This window comes from Sciurus carolinensis, chromosome 14, assembly GCF_902686445.1.
Source record: "Sciurus carolinensis chromosome 14, mSciCar1.2, whole genome shotgun sequence".
In the NCBI taxonomy this organism is placed as follows: Eukaryota; Metazoa; Chordata; class Mammalia; order Rodentia; family Sciuridae; genus Sciurus; species Sciurus carolinensis.
Genome location: NC_062226.1, coordinates 2074367 through 2095356, shown reverse-complemented (window position 1 = coordinate 2095356; position 20990 = coordinate 2074367). Strand labels below are relative to the sequence as shown.

The 20990-nt window shown below is 63.0% G+C and overlaps 1 protein-coding gene across 7 annotated transcripts in view; it reads right to left on the bottom strand.

Annotated features, from left to right (window-relative positions):
• Window positions 1-774: 774 nt before the first annotated feature.
• Window positions 775-20990, bottom strand: part of Adamtsl2 (ADAMTS like 2) — a 33180-nt gene continuing 12964 nt past the window's right edge. For 6 of the 7 annotated variants that reach the window (XM_047525276.1, XM_047525282.1, XM_047525275.1 and 3 more), the window contains 10 exons: window positions 18889-19234; window positions 17509-17881; window positions 10892-10989; window positions 7649-7775; window positions 6536-6749; window positions 6298-6453; window positions 5480-5650; window positions 4716-4892; window positions 2046-2190; window positions 775-1510 (listed from right to left, as the gene is read on the bottom strand). In XM_047525276.1, coding sequence (XP_047381232.1) covers window positions 1392-1510; window positions 2046-2190; window positions 4716-4892; window positions 5480-5650; window positions 6298-6453; window positions 6536-6749; window positions 7649-7775; window positions 10892-10989; window positions 17509-17881; window positions 18889-19234 — 1926 coding nt within the window. In that variant the 3' untranslated portion in view covers window positions 775-1391. Of the gene's footprint in view, window positions 1511-2045; window positions 2191-3270; window positions 3607-4715; window positions 4893-5479; window positions 5651-6297; window positions 6454-6535; window positions 6750-7648; window positions 7776-10891; window positions 10990-17508; window positions 17882-18888; window positions 19235-20990 lie in introns of those variants that run through there. The other variant, XM_047525280.1, reaches the window with a different exon arrangement.

Sequence of the window (20990 nt, the reverse complement as noted above, 5' to 3'; positions counted from 1 at the left end):
GTGGGGGTACCACAGGAGGTCGCCTGTGTGTTTTAGTTCCCTGGAGGGCTGTGTCGATCTTCTGAGATGGGGACCACCAGTGTAGGTGCTGAGCTCCTAGAGAGTCTATGGGTAAGGGGCTGTGTTGCCTGGGACAGCAGGCTCAACATCTCTGGGCCTGCTTTAGCATCCATGCAACGGGGTTCTCAGAACTGCTCTGCTGGAGCCCAGCGGTCGCTCCGGTTGTAGCCCTTGGATGCCCGTGGTGCAGGCACAGGCAGGGTGGGGAGTGCACCAACTGGGTTGCTGCCACAGTTTTCTCAAAGCCCCAAGACCCCAGAAGCTGTCCTTCGGAAACAAGGCGCTGAGGTGGCCCCTGCTCTGGGTTCCAGCTGGAGACAGGCCAGCCCTCAATTGCAGGGGCAGCCAGGCAACGGTGGGCCTCCCTGCATCCTGGGCTCCAGGGAAATACTGCCCTGGGCACTGAGGACACTGTGCCCAACACACCTGCAGGTGGTGCCCTGATCCTTAGCTGAGGCCAGGCTACCATGAGGGGACACACACCAGTTGACAGCAGGCTGGAGGGTCCAGCAGTTCCGAAGCCAGCACTGAGCCCCCAACACCCGACACCACGGCCTGGGGCTCCCTGTCCCTCCGTGCCTCCTGTCTGCTTTCTGCACCTGACCACCCGTGGCCCTCTGTGGAGCCAGCGTCCCCACACAGCCTCACCCTGGTTCCCAGCCACGGTGCTCGCCAGCCTTCCTGCCAGAAGAACTGAGATGCCACCATAAATACGGCCACTTTATTAACATACACCAATGAGTACTGACGAGATCGCAGGGACACCCACTGTCCATGACCAGGAGCCCGTGGGAAGAGGGCCTCTTCAGGGCACAAAGTGCACGGCCCCTCCGAGCTCGGTCCTGTGGGGCCCGGAAAGCTGATGCTAGGTCGTGGGGCAGGGTCCCCTGGAAGGAGCTCGCTCAGTGACTAGAGGAATGGGAGGCCTGTGTCCCTTGGGTGCCTGGGTAGGTCACCTTGGGAAGGGCACACCATGGCAGAGCAGAGCCTGGGCCAAGGGCAGGTCTCACCTCCATGCTGGGCTTTGGACTCTGGGCCCCTAGGCTGGAGGGCTGCTGGGGGTGGGGGGCACCAACACAGGATCCTCATGGCTCCACGTACCACTCCCCACAGCCGGGCAGCTCTGTCCGGGGAGGGTGGGTGGGTGCCCGAGGCTCTCCCAGGACCGGGCAGAGTGGAGGCCCACAGGCCATAGAAAGCCCTACAGGGTCAGCCAAGGTCGGTGCTTGGTCTTCGCACCCAGGTGCCTGCAGGACGAGGGTCCAGGGAGGGGCCCGGGAGCCACAGCAGCTCCAGCGGGCGCTCGGGTCTCCAGGGGCACCGCGACCCGGCTAGGAGGGGGGCGGCCTGCAGGAGCGGCAGCAGGCCTTGCTGTAGTACCAGTGGCCGCAGAGATTCACCTTGATGGCCAGTGCACAGTTGGTACCCGGCTGGTCCTGGCAGCTGTCGTCTGGGGAAGGGGTGGGGTGCAGGTGTCGGGTGGAGCCCGAGAGGCAGACCTGCAGGGGCCCCACCCACCCGCCTTCTCCTCTCAGGCAGGAGCTTGTAGATCAGGGCGACCCCGGCCGGGCTCCTGTGGGCCCTCGCCCGGCAGACCCCCACTGCAGGTCTGCCACAGAGGTCAGACCCTCCCAGTGTCCTGGATCTCTGAGTGGTTTGATCTGCCACTGGAAGGGGTGACACCCCAAGGGCCAGGATTGGAGGAAGACACTGTCCCTGGACATCCTGGACATCCCTGGAGCCCACGGTTGCCCTCTCCCCTTGAGACACCAAAGCAGAACTGCCCCTGCCCCTGCCCCCAGCACCCACACCCTGTCCACCTTCCCAGACCCGACCAGAGGCCCTGCCCGGCCCCACTCCCTGCATCCAGGGCCAGCGCCAGAACCAGGGCCGGTGCCCCTGGCGCCCTCCCAGCTGCTGGCCCTGCAGGCCCTGGCTCTGCCCACGCCCCCCGGAGGCCCTCCCCTCAGGCCCCGCCTTCTCACCTGGGGGCTCTGTGGGGCAGGGCTGTAGGTCGCAGGCCTGCCTGCCCACGGGCTTCACCAGCGGATCACACCCGCGGACGACATCCGTGCCCTGGTAGCACTTCACGTCCCGCATCCTCACTCCCACCCCGCAGGTCTTGGTGCACTGGCGAGGAGAGACGGGGGCGTGGCAGAGCCCTCCCGCCCACCACCGCCCAAGCAGGGCGCCCGGCGCCCCCAGGAGCCCAGACCCCAGCTGGGGCTGAGCCGGCGACAGGAGGGAGGGCACCGGCTGGCAGTAGGGACTCAGTTCCCCTCCCAGTTCCACCTCCGTGTCCCCAGGCACAGTGCAGGGCCCTCCCCTCTCAGTTGGTCCCCCGTCCTGGGTCCGCCACACACGAGTCACCATGGCCAATCCAATGCATCTTAGAAGCCACCGCCCCCACGCTGGGTCCAGGTCCAGATGTTCCCCTTAGTCCTCTAAGCCCCCCAGAACACCAGGGTCATCTGCTGACCCCGATTACCCTGCCGTCCTCCTGCCAAGGTCCTATAGGCGGCGGCCCCCTGACGTGGGTGACCCCACACCACCCAGGCATGCCTGGGACCTGGACCTGGGCTCCCTGCAGAGGGTGGGCGCCCCTGCCCTGCCCTCCCTCCCATCTGTTTCCAAAGGCACAGAGAGAATGGGGAGGACTTGGCAGGAGGCTGCCCGGCCCGCTGCCCACCCGACCTGGGGGCTGGCTCAGTCTGGAGGCGAGAAACGGCTGGCTTGGCATCCCGGCCAGGGGACAATCTGCTTTTGGCAGGCGCCCCGAGAAGCCTGTGGACGTGCCTCAGGAGACAGGCGGGCTGCTGGCGCCTGCCCCTGCCCCTGGGAGAGGGTGGGAAGGGGCAACCGGAGAATAAACCCGGAAGCAGTGCCTGGCACGGCAGGGAGGCAGCCACGGGGAGGGGGCAGCGGCCACATGCCCACCCACCATCTGGACCATCCCCCGCCCACCTGCCTCCACACCGGGAACAGGGAGCAGGGAGGCGCTGGGGTCCAAGGTTGCTCCTGGGGTCCGGCTCGCCTGGCTCTCCTGCCAGCAACACCGCTAGGCACCTGTCCCTAGAGGTCCACAGTCTTCCCAAAACACAGGTGTCTACCCCCAGCAGGCCTCTCCTGCCCCTTCACTCCGCCCTCCCAGCTGGCCTGGCCCTCCGTCTGGCTCTACCCACACCTCCTCTGGGAAGCCCCTCGCCCTGCCTCAGCCTTTCCCTTCTAGCCTGGGGGTCCTTTGTGGGCAACAGGAAATGACTGTTTTCACTTTTCAACTAGCCCATGTGGTATGGGGAGTAGATGCTCCATTAAGTAAGGTGGGGTCTGTGGGAGGCCCTGCGGCCTGGGTGGGGCTGGCGGCCCTGGCCCCAGGCTCTGAGGAATCCCATCTCACAGACTCCTGGCCCCACTGGTGCCGGTGACCAGGCCAGGGTGGCCTCAGGTGTTGGTGTCTGGGACACTCTGAGGAAGCTCTCAGGGAAGATTCTGGGCTCCAGGTCCCCTCGGGCACCTCTTTACTGTCCCTAAGTGCTCGGCGTTGACCTGAGTGGAAACCAAGACCACAGGCAGCTCTGGCCCCTGCCCAGCGATTCCCAAAATGGCTCTGTGCCCCGTACGTGCCCCTCCTGGGAGCTTGGGGCTGGTGCTAGGGACACAGGCGCCTACAGACTCTGGTGAGTCAAGGACAGTGACATCTGGAGGAGCCCAGCCGTGGTGTCAGAGGACGCACAATGCTGGCGAGGCCCTCAGCTCTGCAACACTGCTGGCCGTCTCCCAGGAGGGCGGGGGGACAGCAGAGGTGCAGTCGCCTCCTCGCTGCCAGGGAACAGCGTGGGCCCTGCTGCCCTCACTGAAACAGGTGCTCGCCACCGAGGGGCACCACGTCCTGGGAGACTGGGGACGGGCTGGCCTGGGCACTCGCTTCACTTTGCAGATTCCTTATGCCCCTGGGTTTGACCTGGGCTCTCATGTTCCCAGGTCAAACCCAGGGGCATAACTGTGGGACCCTCAGGAGGCTGACAGCTCACCGAACCTCTAATTCTTCCTCAGGGGTGCCTGGGAGGGAGGAGACCTCAGGCTGCCCCGGGCCCGCGAGGCCCCCAGACCTTGGAGCCCAGTGATGAGGGCTCTGCCCCTGACTACGGAGAGGGGAGATCTGGGCTCTGCCTGCCCGGCATCCTAGGGCTGGGACTTCTGGGGACAAGGAGTCCTCAGAATGGTGCAGGGGCCAGGCCAGTGTCAGGAGAGACGCTGCCCTGCCCTCTGGGCACAACGTCCTGCCCACATGTCCTGATTCAGGGCACACCTCCTGCTATCAAGCTGTACCCCCAAATCCCATGTGCCTGCCTCGCTGCGTCTCAGCCTGGGGTCTGTCTGCTCGTGAGGAGTCAGGCCCACCTGCTGACAGACACACCACCTAAAGGCCACAGTGAGTCTGGAAAACAGCCAGGCCCCAAAAGGCCTGGGACGAGGACTGCAGGGCAAGGTCAGGGAAGGCTTCCTGGAGGCAGTGGCCCTCCACCCACCCATCTAGTAGCACTGAGAGACTTTTCAGGGACAAAAGCCCTGGCAGAGGCTGGAGGTGTCTCAAGGGACACCTGGGGCAGGAGGGGAGGTTCGGCCCATGGCAGCTCCAAGGGTTGGGCACTCACCTCTGACCAGGGGCTGGTGTACCACTTGAAGCAAGGCCTCTCAAAGCAGGTGCTCTCCTCGGGGGGCTTCTTGGCCAGCCCGCACTCGGGGCCACTGCGTGTCTGTGGCTTCCCATTGGCCAGCTCCATGCAGAGGACCAGCCGCCTCTTCACACCACGCCCACAGGTGGTGTTGCACTGAGGGCCAGGGGGACGGGTCAGCGCCAGGGCCCGGGAGCACCAGGACAGTCAGCCCAGCAACTCCAGAGATACCGGTCTGGTCAAGAGCCTTTGACTGAGATCAATAGGCAAACGGCCCCAGCATGCTGCTCAATAACCATTTGGCCCCAAACAGATTTGATCAAAAGCAACTTCGCCCAAAACCATCTGTTTTGAAACAAATTGGCTAATGGCAATTTGACCAAGGATGATGTGGCCAAAATCAATTTAGCAGAAAACAACTTGGCCCGAGATTATCTGGTTAAGAGCAAGCTGCCGAAGCAATTGGTGGAGAGCCATTTAGAGTCACTCATCCGAGGGGGCCATGGCTGCTAGGGAAGATGAATGTGAACCAGGGGCCTGGGAACCAAGCATGCATTCTGGAGAACACAAAAGGTTTTCCTGCCTGTTTGGATTTCTGTATTTGGAATTAACTTTAGCGAATCACACCTTCATAATTTGCAATTAATTCCTCATTTGGACCCATCTGTCCTTCCTGCCGTTGGGCAAATTCTCTCTGGCCCTGCACTCTCCAGAGGGGCCTGCATGGGCTCCGGGGCACTCACCCGCTCCCAGTCCTGTGCCAGCCAATGTGCAGGGCAGTTCTTGTCCCCACAGGGGTGAATGGCCAGGGGCTTGGTCTCCATCTGGCACTGAGACTCGGGGACCACCCGTCCGTCGCTGGTCTTACAGTACACGTGCCTGATAGTGCGGCCCTGCCCGCAGCTGCCACTGCACTGTGGGAGGGGACCAGGCACACAGTGAGAGGGGTACTCCACAAGCCCCCCACCCACAGCATCCAAGGGAGAAGAACAGCTTCCAGGGCAGCATGGGGAAGCAGTTGCCCTGGTAACCAGTTTTTAAATAACATTTTCTGTTCTAATTACAGAAATAACACGTTCAATACAAAATACACAGAGAAAAGCACAGCTCAAAAGGTCACGTGTGCCCCTCCCACCAGAGGTGACCCCAACCATCATCTGAGCAGCTCCATTCCAGACAGAAGAGACAGATGGAGAAGAACAGCGAGAGAGAAGAGACGGAGAGGCAGAGAGGGAGAGAAACGGGCACAGAGGCAGCGAGAGGAAACAGACACGTCACGAGGGACACAGGCAGAAATGGAAAGAGACAGGGAAGCAGAGACAGAGGCTGAAAGACAGAGACTGAGAGACACAGACAGAGACAGGAGAGACAGGGAGACAGAGACAGATACAGAGAGAGGTGGAGAGGAGGCAGAGGGGAGCTCGGTCATGGGGGTGCACAGGGTCTCGCACAGGGTTTTATTCCAGATGGTGTGTCCACTCTGGGAAAACAGGGAAACCGAGGCATGGCAGGGTGGTGCCCCCGGGCTCCTCTCTGCCTCGTGCCCCGGCCCTGCCCTCACCGGCCCCCAGTCCGACACGGTCCACTGGCGGTCACAGGGGGGCCCCGTGCAGTTCTTCTCCCCCACGGGCCGGGTGCTGGGGTCACAGAGCTTCTCGTCCTCGGAGCAGCGGATGTCCCTGGTCACCACACTGCGCTCCCCGCACTTGGCTGTGCACTGCAGGGAAGCCGGGAAGCCAGGTGAGGCGAGTGGGGACGCAGGCCGGACCTCGCCCCGCGGCCTCTGCTGAGGTGCCCACCTCGGACCACTCGGACATTTCCCACTGTGGCCCGCAGGCCGGGTTGCGGCAGGTCTTGCGCTCCTCGGGCCGCACGGCCTCCGCAGCTTCACACAGGTCGCTGTACACGGAGCTGTCGAAGCCGGGTGACAGCATCTTCCAGCAGCGCACGATGCGGAACTGGTAGCCCTCGCCGCAGGTGCGCGAGCACTCGCTCCAGCTGCTGGTCTCCCACCTGCCTCGGGAGGGTGCAGCCTCAGTGCCCACCTGCCGCCAGGACCCTCCCGCTCCACCCCAGAGTCACCGCGGGCCAAGTCAGGTGAAGGGGTGAGGCCCTGGCCAGTCTCCAGGAGGCCTGTGGGGAGGGGGCAGGGCTGCACAGGGCCCGGCCACTCCTCTGTCCTCACCCAGGCCTGGGCCTTGTTCCTTTGCCCACTCTGCTCCCGATGCCCTCCCCACCTGCCATACCCCTCCTGGGACCTGCAGCCCCGAGCCCCTGTCCTGCTGGGCCACACAGGTGGCTGTGGCCCCAGGACTCTGGCTCTCCAGGAGCAAAGGCGGAAGTGAACAGAAGGCAGGGTCGACTCTGTGACCAGATGGGCCTGGCCAGTGTGCAGAGCAGACCCCTCGTCTCCTGCCCCTGAGCTCGGGGGTCACAAGTGACTCCGGAGTCCTCAGGAGGGAGAGTGAGACAGAGGTCCAAAGCTGTGGGGCCGAGGGGGCAGGCCAACTCTGGGGACCGTTGGGGTCTTCTGCCCTTACCAGGAAGGAGCAAAAGCCCAGGACAGAGCTGGCCAGAAGAAGGTGGCCTCCCAGGAGAGACCGCTGGGCGCCTAGGCTCCCACCCTGCTCGTCCCCGGGAGAGGTGGGCCTAGGGCTCGGCCTCTGTGTCTACAAGGCAGCACGGGAGGCCTGGGGCTGGAAGGACCAACTGAGGGACAGCCATCGTCTCTGGGAACAACCTTCCTGGCTCATAAGAATGCTTCCTGCTCCAAGTAGGCTGGGGCGAAGACACCTCACAATGGCGCGCAGAGGAGGGGTCCTGGGTCTCGGGCGCCTCCTGGCGCTCCATGTCCTGCAGTGCCCAGGCTCCCGCCCACCCACCCCAGGGCGCAGGACGGGCCGCACAGGTACCTGGGCTGGCACTCCCTCCCCGCGCAGAACTCGTGCACGGGCTCCGGGCGCGTCAGGGCGTCACAGTAGCTATCATCCACCTCCACCCCGTCGTAGCGGACGCACATGGCGTAAGTCGACATGACCCCTGCCAGCAGGGAGAGGCCTGTGGGTGCTCGCTGGGCGGGGGCCGCTGGGCAGGGGCCGGGGCTCCGGGTCTAGGGCTGGTGAGCGTTCCTGGCTCACCGCACTGTTGAGGGGTTTCCGGGCGGCTGGGGCCGGGTCTCCCTTCCTGCTAGGGCCAGGGTCCCCCTCTTCTCTTCCCACCGCATCCAGCCGGGCAATCAGCTCACGTGTCGAGACCCCAACCTTTAGGCAAACTCAGATCTGCCCTCCCCGAGCAAACACAGCCTGGCATCCCTGCTGCTCACCCCTCGACACCCACTGTGGGTGGGCAGGTGGACGGGCGGCGTGAAACCTGAGGGTTGGGCCCTTGCCAGCATCCTCAGGAGTGAGGGCAGATGCCCACTCCTCAGCAAATGTGCCCTTGAACTATCTTTAATCATTTGTTACTCTGCGTGTTGATCTTTTTGGGCTCCCAGACTCTGGAAACCCCACCATGGGGACCGTAGACCACTGTCACCTGAAGGTGTCCAAGACTCCCACTCCCCACCTGCCTCTCTGGTCTTACTGCCCACACTGGCACCAGCAGGCACAGGCCCAAGTTCCCTGAAGGGTGGGTAGCCCCCTGCCAAGGAGCCAGGGAGTCAGGGAGAAGCCTGGGTGGAGCTGGGTGGTCTGTGAGGGAAGGCCCAGCCTCCTGGGGCTACAGGTGCCCCAGGGAAGTCAATCTCCAGGCAGAGGGAGCCCAGCCCCCCATGTCACCTTCTCAGAGGTGGCTGCCTCCCCAGGCCCGCCTGGGACCTGTGGAGCCTGGGAAGCAGCCCCACAGGGTTTTTCTTTTTTCCCCAAAGCATGAGCCAGGCTGCAGTTCCTACCTCCCCTCCCTCCGGCCCTGGCTCTGACGTGCTTCGCTGCTCCGAGTGGGGCAGCTCCTGCCAGGCCTTCTTGGAGTATTCCAGGCCTCAGGCACACCATCTCTGGGCCTGGGGATGGTAGAATCTCCCTGCGCCTGGGGGTCCCTCGGCTCCCCGACACGGAGTGGAACAGAGGCTAGAGTCCCGTTCCGCCTCGGGCGCTCCCTGGTGGTCGCCACACTTCTCAGACCTCACCTTGCTCACCCTGGAAGGGGAGCTTCCGGAGAGGCCGTGAGAGCCCAAGTGTGAATTTTCTGGACACCTCTTCTTGACACCAGTCCCGGGAGTGAAGCTCCTCGAGGCTCAGCCACGGGCCTGCCTTAGAACCAAAGCGGGCCAGGAGCCCAGGGTGGGAGCAGACGGATGGCCACCAGCTGCCCAGCCGAGTCCAGACCCGTCTGCCCGTGTCACTGCTGCTCCAAAAGAGTGACTCAGAGAAACCGGATCCCTGGTGGCTGAAGCTGAGTGCTGAGGTTTCCCCTTGACCACCAGCCCAGCCCCTTGGCCCCCGGGGCAGGGGTGGGTGCTACTCTGCATGATGACCTGCCACTGGACATTGGTAGACACTGTGTCGTGCGTGGCTGGTCTGGACTCTGCACCCTTGAAGTGGGATTTCCAGCACAGCATGGCAGTGAGCATCAGACCCAAGCCCCAGGATGGGGTGCCTTCGCAGAGGGGACCCCAGCTCTGTCGTGTGTACCCAGTGCCACTCGGCCCAGCAAGGAGCCCCTGCAGTGACAGGGCCTGGCTCTCAGTCCACTCCTGGATGGCCTTGGAGGCACAGGTGCAGAGCTCATCCTTCCAGTCTGCCTGCCCTGCCGGTCCTCCTCAGTCCTGCTTCCCATCCTGGGCTGCCTGGAGCAGGCCCATTCCCTGTCCCTGGTCACTCTCTGGGTGTTGAGGGATGGTGGTGTCATGTTCTCCCCAGGACGTTGTCCATCCAGGACTATTTGGCAAGACTCTTGCTACCAAGTTCATCTTGTCCTAGAGAGGTCTCCTGATGTCACCTCTCCAAACAGCGAAGAGTCCGGATGCTTCCCAACACTTTCCCCAGCACTGGTACCCCTGGAATCCCCAGGCTGGGACAGGAGGAGGAGCCCAGAATAGGTGCACACCCAGCTTCTGGTGTGCTCTGGGAAGCAGATGCCCCCACAACCACCCTGAGGCCCAGCTCCCTTTGGGCAGTCCTGAGGAGGGTGGGTCCTGTGACTCACTGCTGAGACCAGGGGACCGGCTGCTGCTGGGTTTGCTCCATGCCATGGCCTCAGGTCAGCCAGGAGGCAGCAGTGGCCGTAACCATGGCTCCTGTTCGCTGGGCTGTGACCCTGATGGGTTGTTCCTTATTTCCCCACAACCGCTTTGAGATAAACTCCACATCCCATTTCCAGCTACATAACGGAAGCAGCATGGTCCAGCCGACCACGTGTTCAAATGCCATCGCACACCTCAGAGAGCTCTCTCTCCTCCAGAATGCCAGGCACAGGGCAGCCTCCACATGCGTGAGGGGTGCAGGGAGGCAGGGCGGCGTGAGCAGAACCGGGGATGAGGCCTCCATGCCTTCCTGCTCAGGGACTATCTCCTGAAATGCCACCAAGGCGGCAGGGATACTGCGGGGCCCACACTGACTGCCTGATGTTCTCTCTGGCTGGGGAGTTGGGGTGCTGGGCAAGCCAGGAGCTTCACACACCTGAGGGACTGCCAGGTGTCCTCTAAACGCAGACCTGACATCCCACGCCTAGATTTCCTCTCGACAACACTCTACCTGCCTCCCCTGCCCTGTGCCCAAGCTTGACCCAGCACCCCCAGGTAGGGAAGGAGCAGGCTGCAGAGCACCTTGGCCCCGGCAGCTGGGGCCCGCATCTCAGCGTGGAGGTGGCTGCCACAGCTCCCAACAGACATGACTTCAAATCCCCCTCAACACTTTCTCAGCAGAGTGTGTGTGTCCAGGTAACCCAAGGGTCTCTCTGCCCTGGCTCCTCAAATCTGACCGCCCCTGGCTGGTGGATGGTGGGCTCTGTCTTGCCTTTCCTATGTCTGCCATAAACAAAAGCAAACTCCTGGGCACGAGGTCTTCACTCTTTGCCTAAGAAGGGACACTGTACTGGCAGCCAACGGGGAAGCACCTGGGCGGTGGTGACCCAGGGACCAGCGTGCCATGAGAGCAGGATGCCTGTGTCTGACACCAAAGGACCCCAGGTCAGGAGGCCCCCAGACAGGCTCCCAGTACCTGTGGTGCAGGTGGCGCTGCAGGGCTCGTGGGAGGAGAGCTTCCAGCGGTACATGTCGGCGGGACTCACGCCTTGCTTGCGCGCCTTGGGCCTGGTCCTGAAAGGAGGATGGGCGGAGAGTGAGGCCTGGTGCCCTGCCACCGGGTTCCTGGGAGGTCTCTCCTCAGAGGTGCCTTCTCCCTCTCGACGCCCCTGCCCCGGGCCCCAGCTGAGCCCCACCAGTGAGGGCAGGGCCCCACTCCCTAGAACAGAATGGGTGAGCCCTGCAGGGGCCACTCCAGGAATGAGCCACCTGCCCTGGCCTGTGTCCCTCTGAGTACCTCCTTCAGAGGCAGGCCGAGGGGAGCCTGAAGTCCCCCAGCAGCGCCGGAAGAATCAGGCTCTCCAGCATGGACAGCGCGCCCCCTGCAGGCACCTCGCTGCACCTGCTCACAGCAGCCTGCGTCCTTCTCCCCCCAGGGGGCCTCAGGTGCTGAGAATGTTCTGGAATTCTCCTTACTGCCTCCCTCCGCTGGGTTCTGGCTGCATGGGAGCAGCAGCCACTCAGCCTTCAATCATCAAAATTAAAAGTCTGCTGCAGACGGGGGAGCCGTGCATCCCGCATTGCAGGGGGCTGAGACAGCGGCACAGACCCGCTCGCTCACCGGGAAGAGGCACTCTGGGCCCCTGCCAGCCACCAGCTACAATTCTTGGCTGGAACTCAGGGGCCGCAGCCAACTATTGTTAGGAGCTGGCTTCCTTGAGCGCCGGTGCTCCTGGCCTGGGCCTCCACTCTGCAGGCTCAGCAGGAGAGGGGAGATCAAGGCGGCTCCTCAGCCTGGGATGTCTGCTGGAAGACTGGCCACCCAAGCTGGAGGGCAGCCCAAGGAGCCTGCAGCCCCAGAGCCAGGGGCCGTGGGGCGGGCCCAGCCGAGAGCAGCTCACCCAGCCTCACCTCCCTTCCCGGCAGCGAGGCAGCAGGCCCAATCCACTTCCCTTCAGGCCCAGCCAGGCTGGCTAAAGAGGATCCGGGGCTAACACCCTACAAGGGTCTTAAACCGGGGCCAGTTCTTTCTAGAGGTCCACGGTCACCTCGGTGGTCAGGCTGAGTGCCATGGGCCTGGTGGTTGGTTCTGGGACAGGAGGGGTTTGTTGCATGAGAGCCTGTCAGTCAAGACAGCTCTGCTCGGGTGGGCTTTTTCTCCCCAGGAGGACCCCAGTTCCAGCAGAGCTTTGGGGATGAACTTCGCCCTGACGGGCACGGCACTGACAACCCAAGAAATGGTCTACCAACAAGAGCTCCGTGATGAGCTAAGGGATGTGGCTCCAAGAAGGAGAGGTAGGCCAGGCAGCTGGCCAGGACCTCCCCTGGGCTCCAGTCCCTTCCAGGCTTGCCCAGGTCCTGGGGAAGGGAGGCTCTCCCCTCCTTCTTTGCAAACAAGAAGAAACTTTAAAATGAGAGGGGGTGCCTAAGACCCCATCATCTCAGAACAAGGGACCAGCAGGGTCCATTAGAGCTTCACCCAGGGGTGATCTTCCCAGGAGAGGGCACCCAGATAAACCAACCCCACATACTAGGTGACTAGGAGACGCGGAGCTGCGCTCGTTGGTCCCCCACCCTGCTTTCAACAGCTTTAAATTCTCCCAAGAACAAGAATAGATGAGAAGATCCAACCCCTTCCCAGTGGAGACTGCCATCTTGGTCTAATCACAGAGCTGGAGCCAGCACACGGGCTGACTCACACCTGACTCAAGAGACAACCACAGGTTCAAAATAACCCTCTGAATTTTAAGCCACAAAGGTACTTGTGGAGGGGCCGCCTGCACGCCACCCTCACCAGCACGCCACCCTCACCAGCACGTGCGGGCGTGGGCCAGAGCATATGCCACTCTTGAACACAGCCCTGCATATATTGGCACAACAGGGTGACACCTAACAGGTTCCCTTCTGGGAAGCCGCATCAAGAAGCAAGCACCCCGGAAGTCATTGAGCCACCCACCTCCCTCCCTCCATCTGGAAGGAGGTACTGCCCCTCCCCTGAGAGGGGCTCCCACACTATCCCTTCCACTGCCTGAGTCCTTGCTGGGCCACCTGGCAGGATGCAGGCTCCTGCAACACCAGCAGCAGAAGCTTGAAGTGACCGTGTGTTCGAAAACGAGCCAGAAAGTTCCCTCTTCCCTTCTTCCCCGCAAGGCTTTGGAGAGGGAGGCGTGTGCCTCTGCGCCTCAGACGCTTCTTCCCCAAGTGGAGTCTGGTGACAGGCCCTCCCTTGATTGTCTGCAGCATTTCTGAGAAGATGAAAATAGCCCTTCCTTTCTGGGCTACCCTTTGATCTCCCGAGCAGACACCGCTTCCTGTGTTTGGACAACTTGCCTAGACGCTGCTATTTTGGCCTGGTAGTTTCCCCCGCGGCCTCCCTGGCCCTTTATCTCCCCAGACCATCTTTGGTCCCCACGGTAGCATCCTTTGATGGCAGCCCAGGCGGGGGAGCAGCCACATCTCACAGAGCTGAGCCTCGCTGAGTGCTGACAACCTATTTTATCAACAGGCGCCGGGAATCCAACCCACCCTGTGGGACTGAGGGGTCGGGTTAGACTCAACACCACAGCGGGAGAGGCTCTTGGAAATGCTAAGGACCCGGGAGCTTGTGCTGTGAGCCAAGCCTGGGACCTACCCACCCCCCGCACCCCCCCCCACGTCTCAGCAGGGACCCCTGACAAGTCCCTCAGAGCAGGAGGGAACTGAGCCCAGGGGAGGGCAGGGACACATCCAGCTCCTGCAGCCTGCATTTCCTGAGGGGTGAGCCGAATTAAAGAGGGGTCTCTGTGCCATCCTGATAAACCTGCCCAGAGGGTGTGGGCACCGGACAGCTGGCCACCTTCACCATCCTGAGCCACACTTCCTGGAAGCCTTGGAGGCTCAATTCCTTACTATATAGTGAGCCCTTACTGTGCTGTAATCGCTGCCCACCCTGGGAGGGGAGGAGGGGCCGGGAGCCCAGAGGGACTGGCCAGGTCACACAGGCAGGTGCCTCCCGACCCTGGCCCTCCTCCTCTCTGCCCACGAGCGGTGCTTGGACTCAGATCCTGCATCCCCAAGGTAAAGTCTGCCACTCCCTAATAGTCGCCAAGGCCTGCCGAGCAGGCAGAGGCCCCAGGCCCTAAAACTGTGAGGACACAGGGTCACAGGGAGCAGGCAACCTGTGCAGCTGGGTGGGGGGAGGGGCAGCCAGAGAAGGTCCCACACCGCAGAGGAGCCCCCCGCAGAGGAGCCCCCCACAGAGCCTGCCAGTCATGCCTGGGGTGTCTCAGGCTGAGGAGAAGTCACCCAGGGCTCCTGACTCCTGGAAGCTGGTTTGGCCACCCTGACCCCTGCAGTGGGTGAGGGGGTACCAAAAACCCATCACTCCAAAAGTGACCCCCACGTCTCCCACCAAACCCAGTCCCCCAGTCTCAAGGACCTTGATCTCAGCACCAGGGGCCCTGCTGGGGTTCTAAAGTTGAGGTCTGGGTGGGCTGCCAGAAAACAAGGTGAAAGCCAGTGGCTCGGCCCACTTCCTGTCCCTGCCTGTCCATGCCTACGCCTGGCTCCAGAGGTTGACCAGCCTCACTGCCTACCTGGGCTTCTGAGAAGCCCTGCCCCTGCAGGGCGGCCGCCTCAGCCCAGGAGCTTGTCGCCAGGGCCTGCCCTCTAGCCAGCACCTCAGGTCTGGGCTACCAGCTACAGTCAACCCTGACACAGAGGCTCCTGATCTCAGGCCCCCAGGCCCAGCCCTGACCAGCCAGGGGTCCCAGCCCTGACTGGCCAGGAGTCCCAGCCCTGACTGGCCAGGTGTCCCCAGTCCTGACTGTCCAGGTGTCCCCAGTCCTGACTGTCCAGGTGTCCCAGCCCTGACTGTCCAGGTGTCCCCAGTCCTGACTGCCCAGGTGTCCCAGCCCTGACTGTCCAGGTGTCCCCAGTCCTGACTGTCCAGGTGTCCCAGTCCTGACTGCCCAGGTGTCCCCAGTCCTGACTGCCCAGGTGTCCCCAGCCCTGACTATCCAGGTGTCCCCAGTCCTGACTGCGTAGGTGTCCCAGTCCTGACTGCCCAGGTGTCCCCAGCCCTGACTGTCCAGGTGTCCCCAGCCCTGACTGCCCAGGTGTCCCCAGCCCTGACTGTCCAGGTGTCCCCAGTCCTGACTGCCCAGGTGTCCCAGTCCTGACTGCCCAGGTGTCCCCAGTCCTGACTGCCCAGGTGTCCCCAGTCCTGACTATCCAGGTGTCCCCAGTCCTGACTGCGCAGGTGTCCCAGTCCTGACTGCGCAGGTGTCCCCAGTCCTGACTGCCCAGGTGTCCCCAGCCCTGACTGCCCAGGTGTCCCAGTCCTGACTGCGCAGGTGTCCCCAGTCCTGACTGCCCAGGTGTCCCCAGCCCTGACTGCCCAGGTGTCCCCAGCCCTGACTATCCAGGTGTCCCCAGCCCTGACTGCCCAGGTGTCCCCAGCCCTGACTATCCAGGTGTCCCCAGTCCTGACTGCGCAGGTGTCCCAGTCCTGACTGCCCAGGTGTCCCCAGTCCTGACTGCCCAGGGTCCCCAGCCCTGACTATCCAGGTGTCCCCAGTCCTGACTGCCCAGGTGTCCCAGTCCTGACTGCGCAGGTGTCCCCAGTCCTGACTGCCCAGGTGTCCCCAGCCCTGACTGACCAGGTGTCCCCAGCCCTGACTGCCCAGGTGTCCCAGTCCTGACTGTCCAGGTGTCCCAGTCCTGACTGCCCAGGTGTCCCAGTCCTGACTGCGCAGGTGTCCCCAGTCCTGACTGCCCAGGTGTCCCCGGTCCTGACTGTCCAGGTGTCCCCAGCCCTGACTGCTCAGGTGTCCCCAGCCCTGACTGCTCAGGTGTCCCCAGTCCTGACTGCCCAGGTGTCCCCAGCCCTGACTGTCCAGGTGTCCCCAGTCCTGACTGCCCAGGTGTCCCAGCCCTGACTGTCCAGGTGTCCCCAGCCCTGACTGACCAGGTGTCCCCAGTCCTGACTATCCAGGTGTCCCCAGTCCTGACTGCCCAGGTGTCCCCAGTCCTGACTGCCCAGGTGTCCCCAGTCCTGACTGTCCAGGTGTCCCAGTCCTGACTGCCCAGGTGTCCCCAGTCCTGACTGCCCAGGTGTCCCCAGTCCTGACTGCCCAGGTGTCCCCAGCCCTGACTGCCCAGGTGTCCCAGTCCTGACTGTCCAGGTGTCCCCAGTCCTGACTGCCCAGGTGTCCCCAGTCCTGACTGTCCAGGTGTCCCAGTCCTGACTGTCCAGGTGTCCCCAGTCCTGACTGCGCAGGTGTCCCCAGTCCTGACTGCCCAGGTGTCCCCAGCCCTGACTATCCAGGTGTCCCCAGTCCTGACTGCGCAGGTGTCCCAGTCCTGACTGCGCAGGTGTCCCCAGTCCTGACTGCGCAGGTGTCCCAGTCCTGACTATCCAGGTGTCCCCAGTCCAGACTGTCCAGGTGTCCCCAGTCCTGACTATCCAGGTGTCCCCAGTCCTGACTGCCCAGGTGTCCCCAGTCCTGACTGCCCAGGTGTCCCCAGTCCTGACTGTCCAGGTGTCCCAGTCCTGACTGTCCAGGTGTCCCCAGTCCTGACTGCGCAGGTGTCCCCAGTCCTGACTGCCCAGGTGTCCCCAGCCCTGACTATCCAGGTGTCCCCAGTCCTGACTGCGCAGGTGTCCCAGTCCTGACTGCGCAGGTGTCCCCAGTCCTGACTGCGCAGGTGTCCCAGTCCTGACTATCCAGGTGTCCCCAGTCCAGACTGTCCAGGTGTCCCCAGCCCTGACTGACCAGGTGTCCCCAGTCCAGACTGCCCAGGTGTCCCCAGTCCTGACTGTCCAGGTGTCCCCAGTCCTGACTATCCAGGAGTCCCCAGCCCTGACTGTCCAGGAGTCCCACCCCTGACTGCCCAGGTGTTCCAGCCCTGACTGCCCAGGGGTCCCCTCCTCTCACTGCCAGGCGTCCCAGCCTTGTCTGCTCACTTGCTCACTTGTCCCAGCTACGGCTGGACTCTGGGGCCAGGCCCACTCCTGCTACCCAACCTGCCCTAATGCCCGATTCCCGGGTCTGCCCCTCAGCGAGGAGCCCTGGACCCCCACCTCCTCTGCCGCGGTGGAGGTTGAGCTGCAGGCTCTGCACCAGGGCTCTTGGGCACCTGCCTGAGCCTGTGTTCTATGGCTGTCCCCGAGGAACCAGGCCCAGGTCCTCAGAGTGAAGGCGTCACTTACCTCTCGGAGTCCCGGCAGCCTCAGGCTCAGGGTGGTGTGGCCGTTACATGCTGCCCTGTGACCGCATGAAGAGCCCCATCCCTGGCTCAAGGGCCGTGCTCAGGACTTGCAGTTTCCTGACCCCAGTGTCAGTGCCATGGATTGGAGTCAGGGCTGGGAACACCTGGGCAGTCGATTGCTGGGGACAACTTAGGACCCAGGAACCTAACTTTAGGGGAAGACACACTTCTGTCCAGGCCTCTGGTCTCATGCTGAGATTCAAGGGCAGCCTTGAGGGACCCTGAGAAGGGTTGCTCTCTCCCATTTATTTCCAGGTCCCCAGCCCTTGAGTCAGACCCCCTGTAGTGACTCCCCCCAGAGGGCCCTGGACAGGGCAGGGGACGTGCCTCCTGCCCACCTACCTAGCCTTGTGAGTCCTGTTCCCGGCCACAGGGGGGAGGCTGGCACTGGCGTTGGGGAACGGGGCCTCAGAGGAGGTATTGGAGAGCCTGTCGCTGCTCAGCTCCAAATAGGACCCGTTGACCAGGCTGGGGGCAGCCTCTTCACTGTCCCCGAAGTCCAGATAGAGGCTGTCGGCAGAGGGGCTCCGAGGGCCGCCCTGGACAAAGATGCTGTTCATGGTCTCGTTGAGGGTGAACCCCTTAGAGTCAGAGCCTGTGCCCAGGAGCTGGTCAGAGATGGCATTGGCAGAGAGGAGCTCCTGCGAGGTAAAACGGGTGTCCACCTCTTGGTCATCCTTGTCACCCGAGAGAGCAGTCCCCGTGATGTTATGGTCTGAAGAGAGAGAGACAGGCTGTCTGCGACTTTCGTCTTGATGCCCAGCTATCCTTATAAATCCTGCACATGAAAGACCATCTATGAAAGGGAGGGTTCCTCCCTGGGGCAACGAGGCTAGGAAGCTCCCAGAAGGCAGGTTTGTCCAACGAGACACACTCTGGCCCCGATCATCTCTTCAGAGGGGCCCCTGGTGGCTTCTGCGGGGGATTGGAGAGTGTCCCTCAAAGTCCAGCCCCCCTGGAACCTCAGCATGTGATCTGGCTTGGAGAGAGGGTCCCTGGAGGTGTAATCAGCTAAGAATCTCCCATGAAGTGATTTGGGGTGGGCCCTTGCCACACAGAGACCCGGAGACCCTGAGGAGACGGCCGAGGGAAAGCCCAGGAGCAGGAGAGAGAACTGCACCCCAGGCAGCAAGCACCCGCAGCCGCAGGCCTGTGGGATCTGCAGAGATGAGGCCCGAGCTCCCCTCGTGAGCTGCGGGGCAGACTGGAACTCCTCGTGGGGTGGGTGCAGTGACTGAGCCAGACCACTTCCTGTCCCTGAGCCTCAGTGTCCTCCTCTGTCAGACCCATATGAGCACCCATCTACAGCCAGGCCGGCACCCGTGGGTCCCACGTCCTCAGAATAAATAAGCTGTGGTCAAAAGTGCCTGGAGGACACGGCGTCTGTACCGAAGAGGAGCGGGCACGCTCTAGGCACACAGCGGCCCCCATTAGCACGGCACAGGCACCATCTTGCCCCAAGGGCCCACAGCACCGGGGCGCCCGCAGGGGACCCGTGCAAGCACAGCACCGTTCCATGCAGAGGACTGAAGTTCTGAGAATCCGGGAGCCCGGGCGGGTCCTGAGGAAGGGCCGTGGGCTCTGAAGAACGTGCATGCTCAGGACAGGTGTGTCCTCAGCACTGGGCCAGCCCAGAGTGGGCGTGGGTAACCTGCATCTCTGCTGAGGGCCCTGGCCCAGGGTCTGTCCCCAGAGACCCCCACCCCATGTCCCTCTTGTTACCTTGGAAGCCCTCGCCCCTCAGGGGCCCCTCGCACGTCCCGCCACTGGCCGGCTGGCACACGTCGTTGGTCTCCTGACCCCTGCGCAGGCCCAGCTCCACCGCGGGGCCCGTGGCACTGAACAACCCGTGGCCCAGGCCCAGTGGCTGGGCGGAGGCCTGGCTGTAGAGCGAGCCATTGTGCCGCGCCAAGCCCAGCCGCCCAGGGCCCAGCTCCTGGCTCTCCGCGCTGGCCGAGGCGGGTCCGGGGAAGCTGAAGTAGAGGGGCTGCTGCCGGCTGTGCGCGTGAGGCTGCAGTAGCGTGTACTCGAAGGTGATGGACGGGCTCTTGCCGTTCTGATTCCACACCTGCAAAGGGAAGCGCGCCCAGCTCCTCTCCGCTCCCTGCGGCCCCTTGCCACACGCCCTTCGGACCCGGTGGCCCTGGCCTCCCAGGGCATCGGGTTGGCCCAAGCACACTGCCTTCCCCAAGGCCTGGGCAGTGCTGTCCCAGGGCGGGGCAGCAGGCGCCGTCCTCCTTGGTGATGGGCACTATGTCTAGGACCTTTAGGTATCAAAGGTGCGACCTTAGCACCTGGGTGAAGCCCAACCTGCACCTTGGCATCACTGTGGAACAGAGACCCAGAGCTATAAGAATGAGCTACCCCATGGGCCTTCTCCCCAGAACCCCCAGGGCAGGCCATGGAGGATGCAAAGACACAGTCCCACCCAATTTGGGATGGCCCTAAAGGGCCAGAGAAACACAGAGCTCCTGTAGGACTGGAGACTGGGTGGCGGCTTCCTTGCTCCCAGCAGAGGCTCCTGCACCCTCTCCCCAGGAGGGTCTTCACAGCCTTGGCCCAGAGTCCTCCCTGAAACCCAGGGTGGTCCTTGGAAGCAGACTCCAAGACAGACTCAGGAGCAGCATCCATTGCCTGGCCACGGGGGCCACGGGCCTGGGCCTGGGTATGCACAGAGCACGGAGGTCCCTGGAGGCTGCCATGCCCTGGGAGAGGGCTCCCGTGGGAGAAAGCACACTGTGGGCAGCGCCTCAAAGGTTTGGGGTTGGCTGGGGGACACCCTGGAGACCCGCGAGGGAGCTCTTGCTTCTGCAGCTCCCGGGTGGAGAAGGCAGAGAAATAGGAAACCCGAGAGGCGTCTTCTCGCCCCACCTTCTACTACGCCATGGGCAGCATTGGACTGGGAGAGGGACCCTAGGATTTGGGGTAAGGGGAGCTGACTCAAGATGCTGGGACACATGAATTCCCTTGAACCCTGGGGCCCAGAGAGACTCGTTCCCTGTGAAGGCCAGAGCACTCTCTGAGTGATGACGCTACCTTCAGGACCCAGGACCTGGCCCAGCCTCCTCTCCAGGCTGCCAGACCAACAGCTTGAGGTCAAGCCCATCCTCACCCCCTCAGAGAAGTCCAGAGAAGGAACTGGTCACCCATGGACTCTCAAAACCAGGGCAGGAGCTACCGGGAGCACTGTCACATGAGGCTGGGGCCCACTGGCGCCCAGGAGGGACAACACGCTGATGGGCTACCCAGGGGCTCCCACAGCAAGGAGGAAGTGCCCCCAGCTGTGGCAGATCAGGGAGGGACGGTCCAGAGGCTGGACAACACGCCAGGTGACCACCTTATGCTGGAAGGCCTGGAGGACATTGTATGCACAGGAGTGAAAAGAAACACAATGGGAAATGACACCCGCATCACCTGGAGGGACAGGCTTGGTATTCCCCAGGCCAGGGCAGGTGGCAGGAGAAGCCATGACAACCCCAGCAGCCATGGAGGTGACCGGGTCCTAAAACAGTAAAGGCAGTTGGCAAGAGCCTGGCCCACCGAGACCTTTGATGTGGCTAACAGAACAAAGGGCCCCTTGGAGATGGACCCAGATGGCCTGGCTCCATCTGTTCACCCAGAAGAGACCCAGTGTGGGGAGCAGGGCCACTGCCCTGCGGGATGTCGGGCTTCCTGCTGGCTGAGCCAGTTCACAGGCAGAACCCACCGAGTGGGTGAGTAGCCCGGCCCCAGGAAGGCCCCACAAGCCTGTGTGGCCATGATTCCCGCTTCCTCCCCCAAGGGCCAACTGCTGTTTACCCTGCAGAGGTGGGTGCACATTCTAA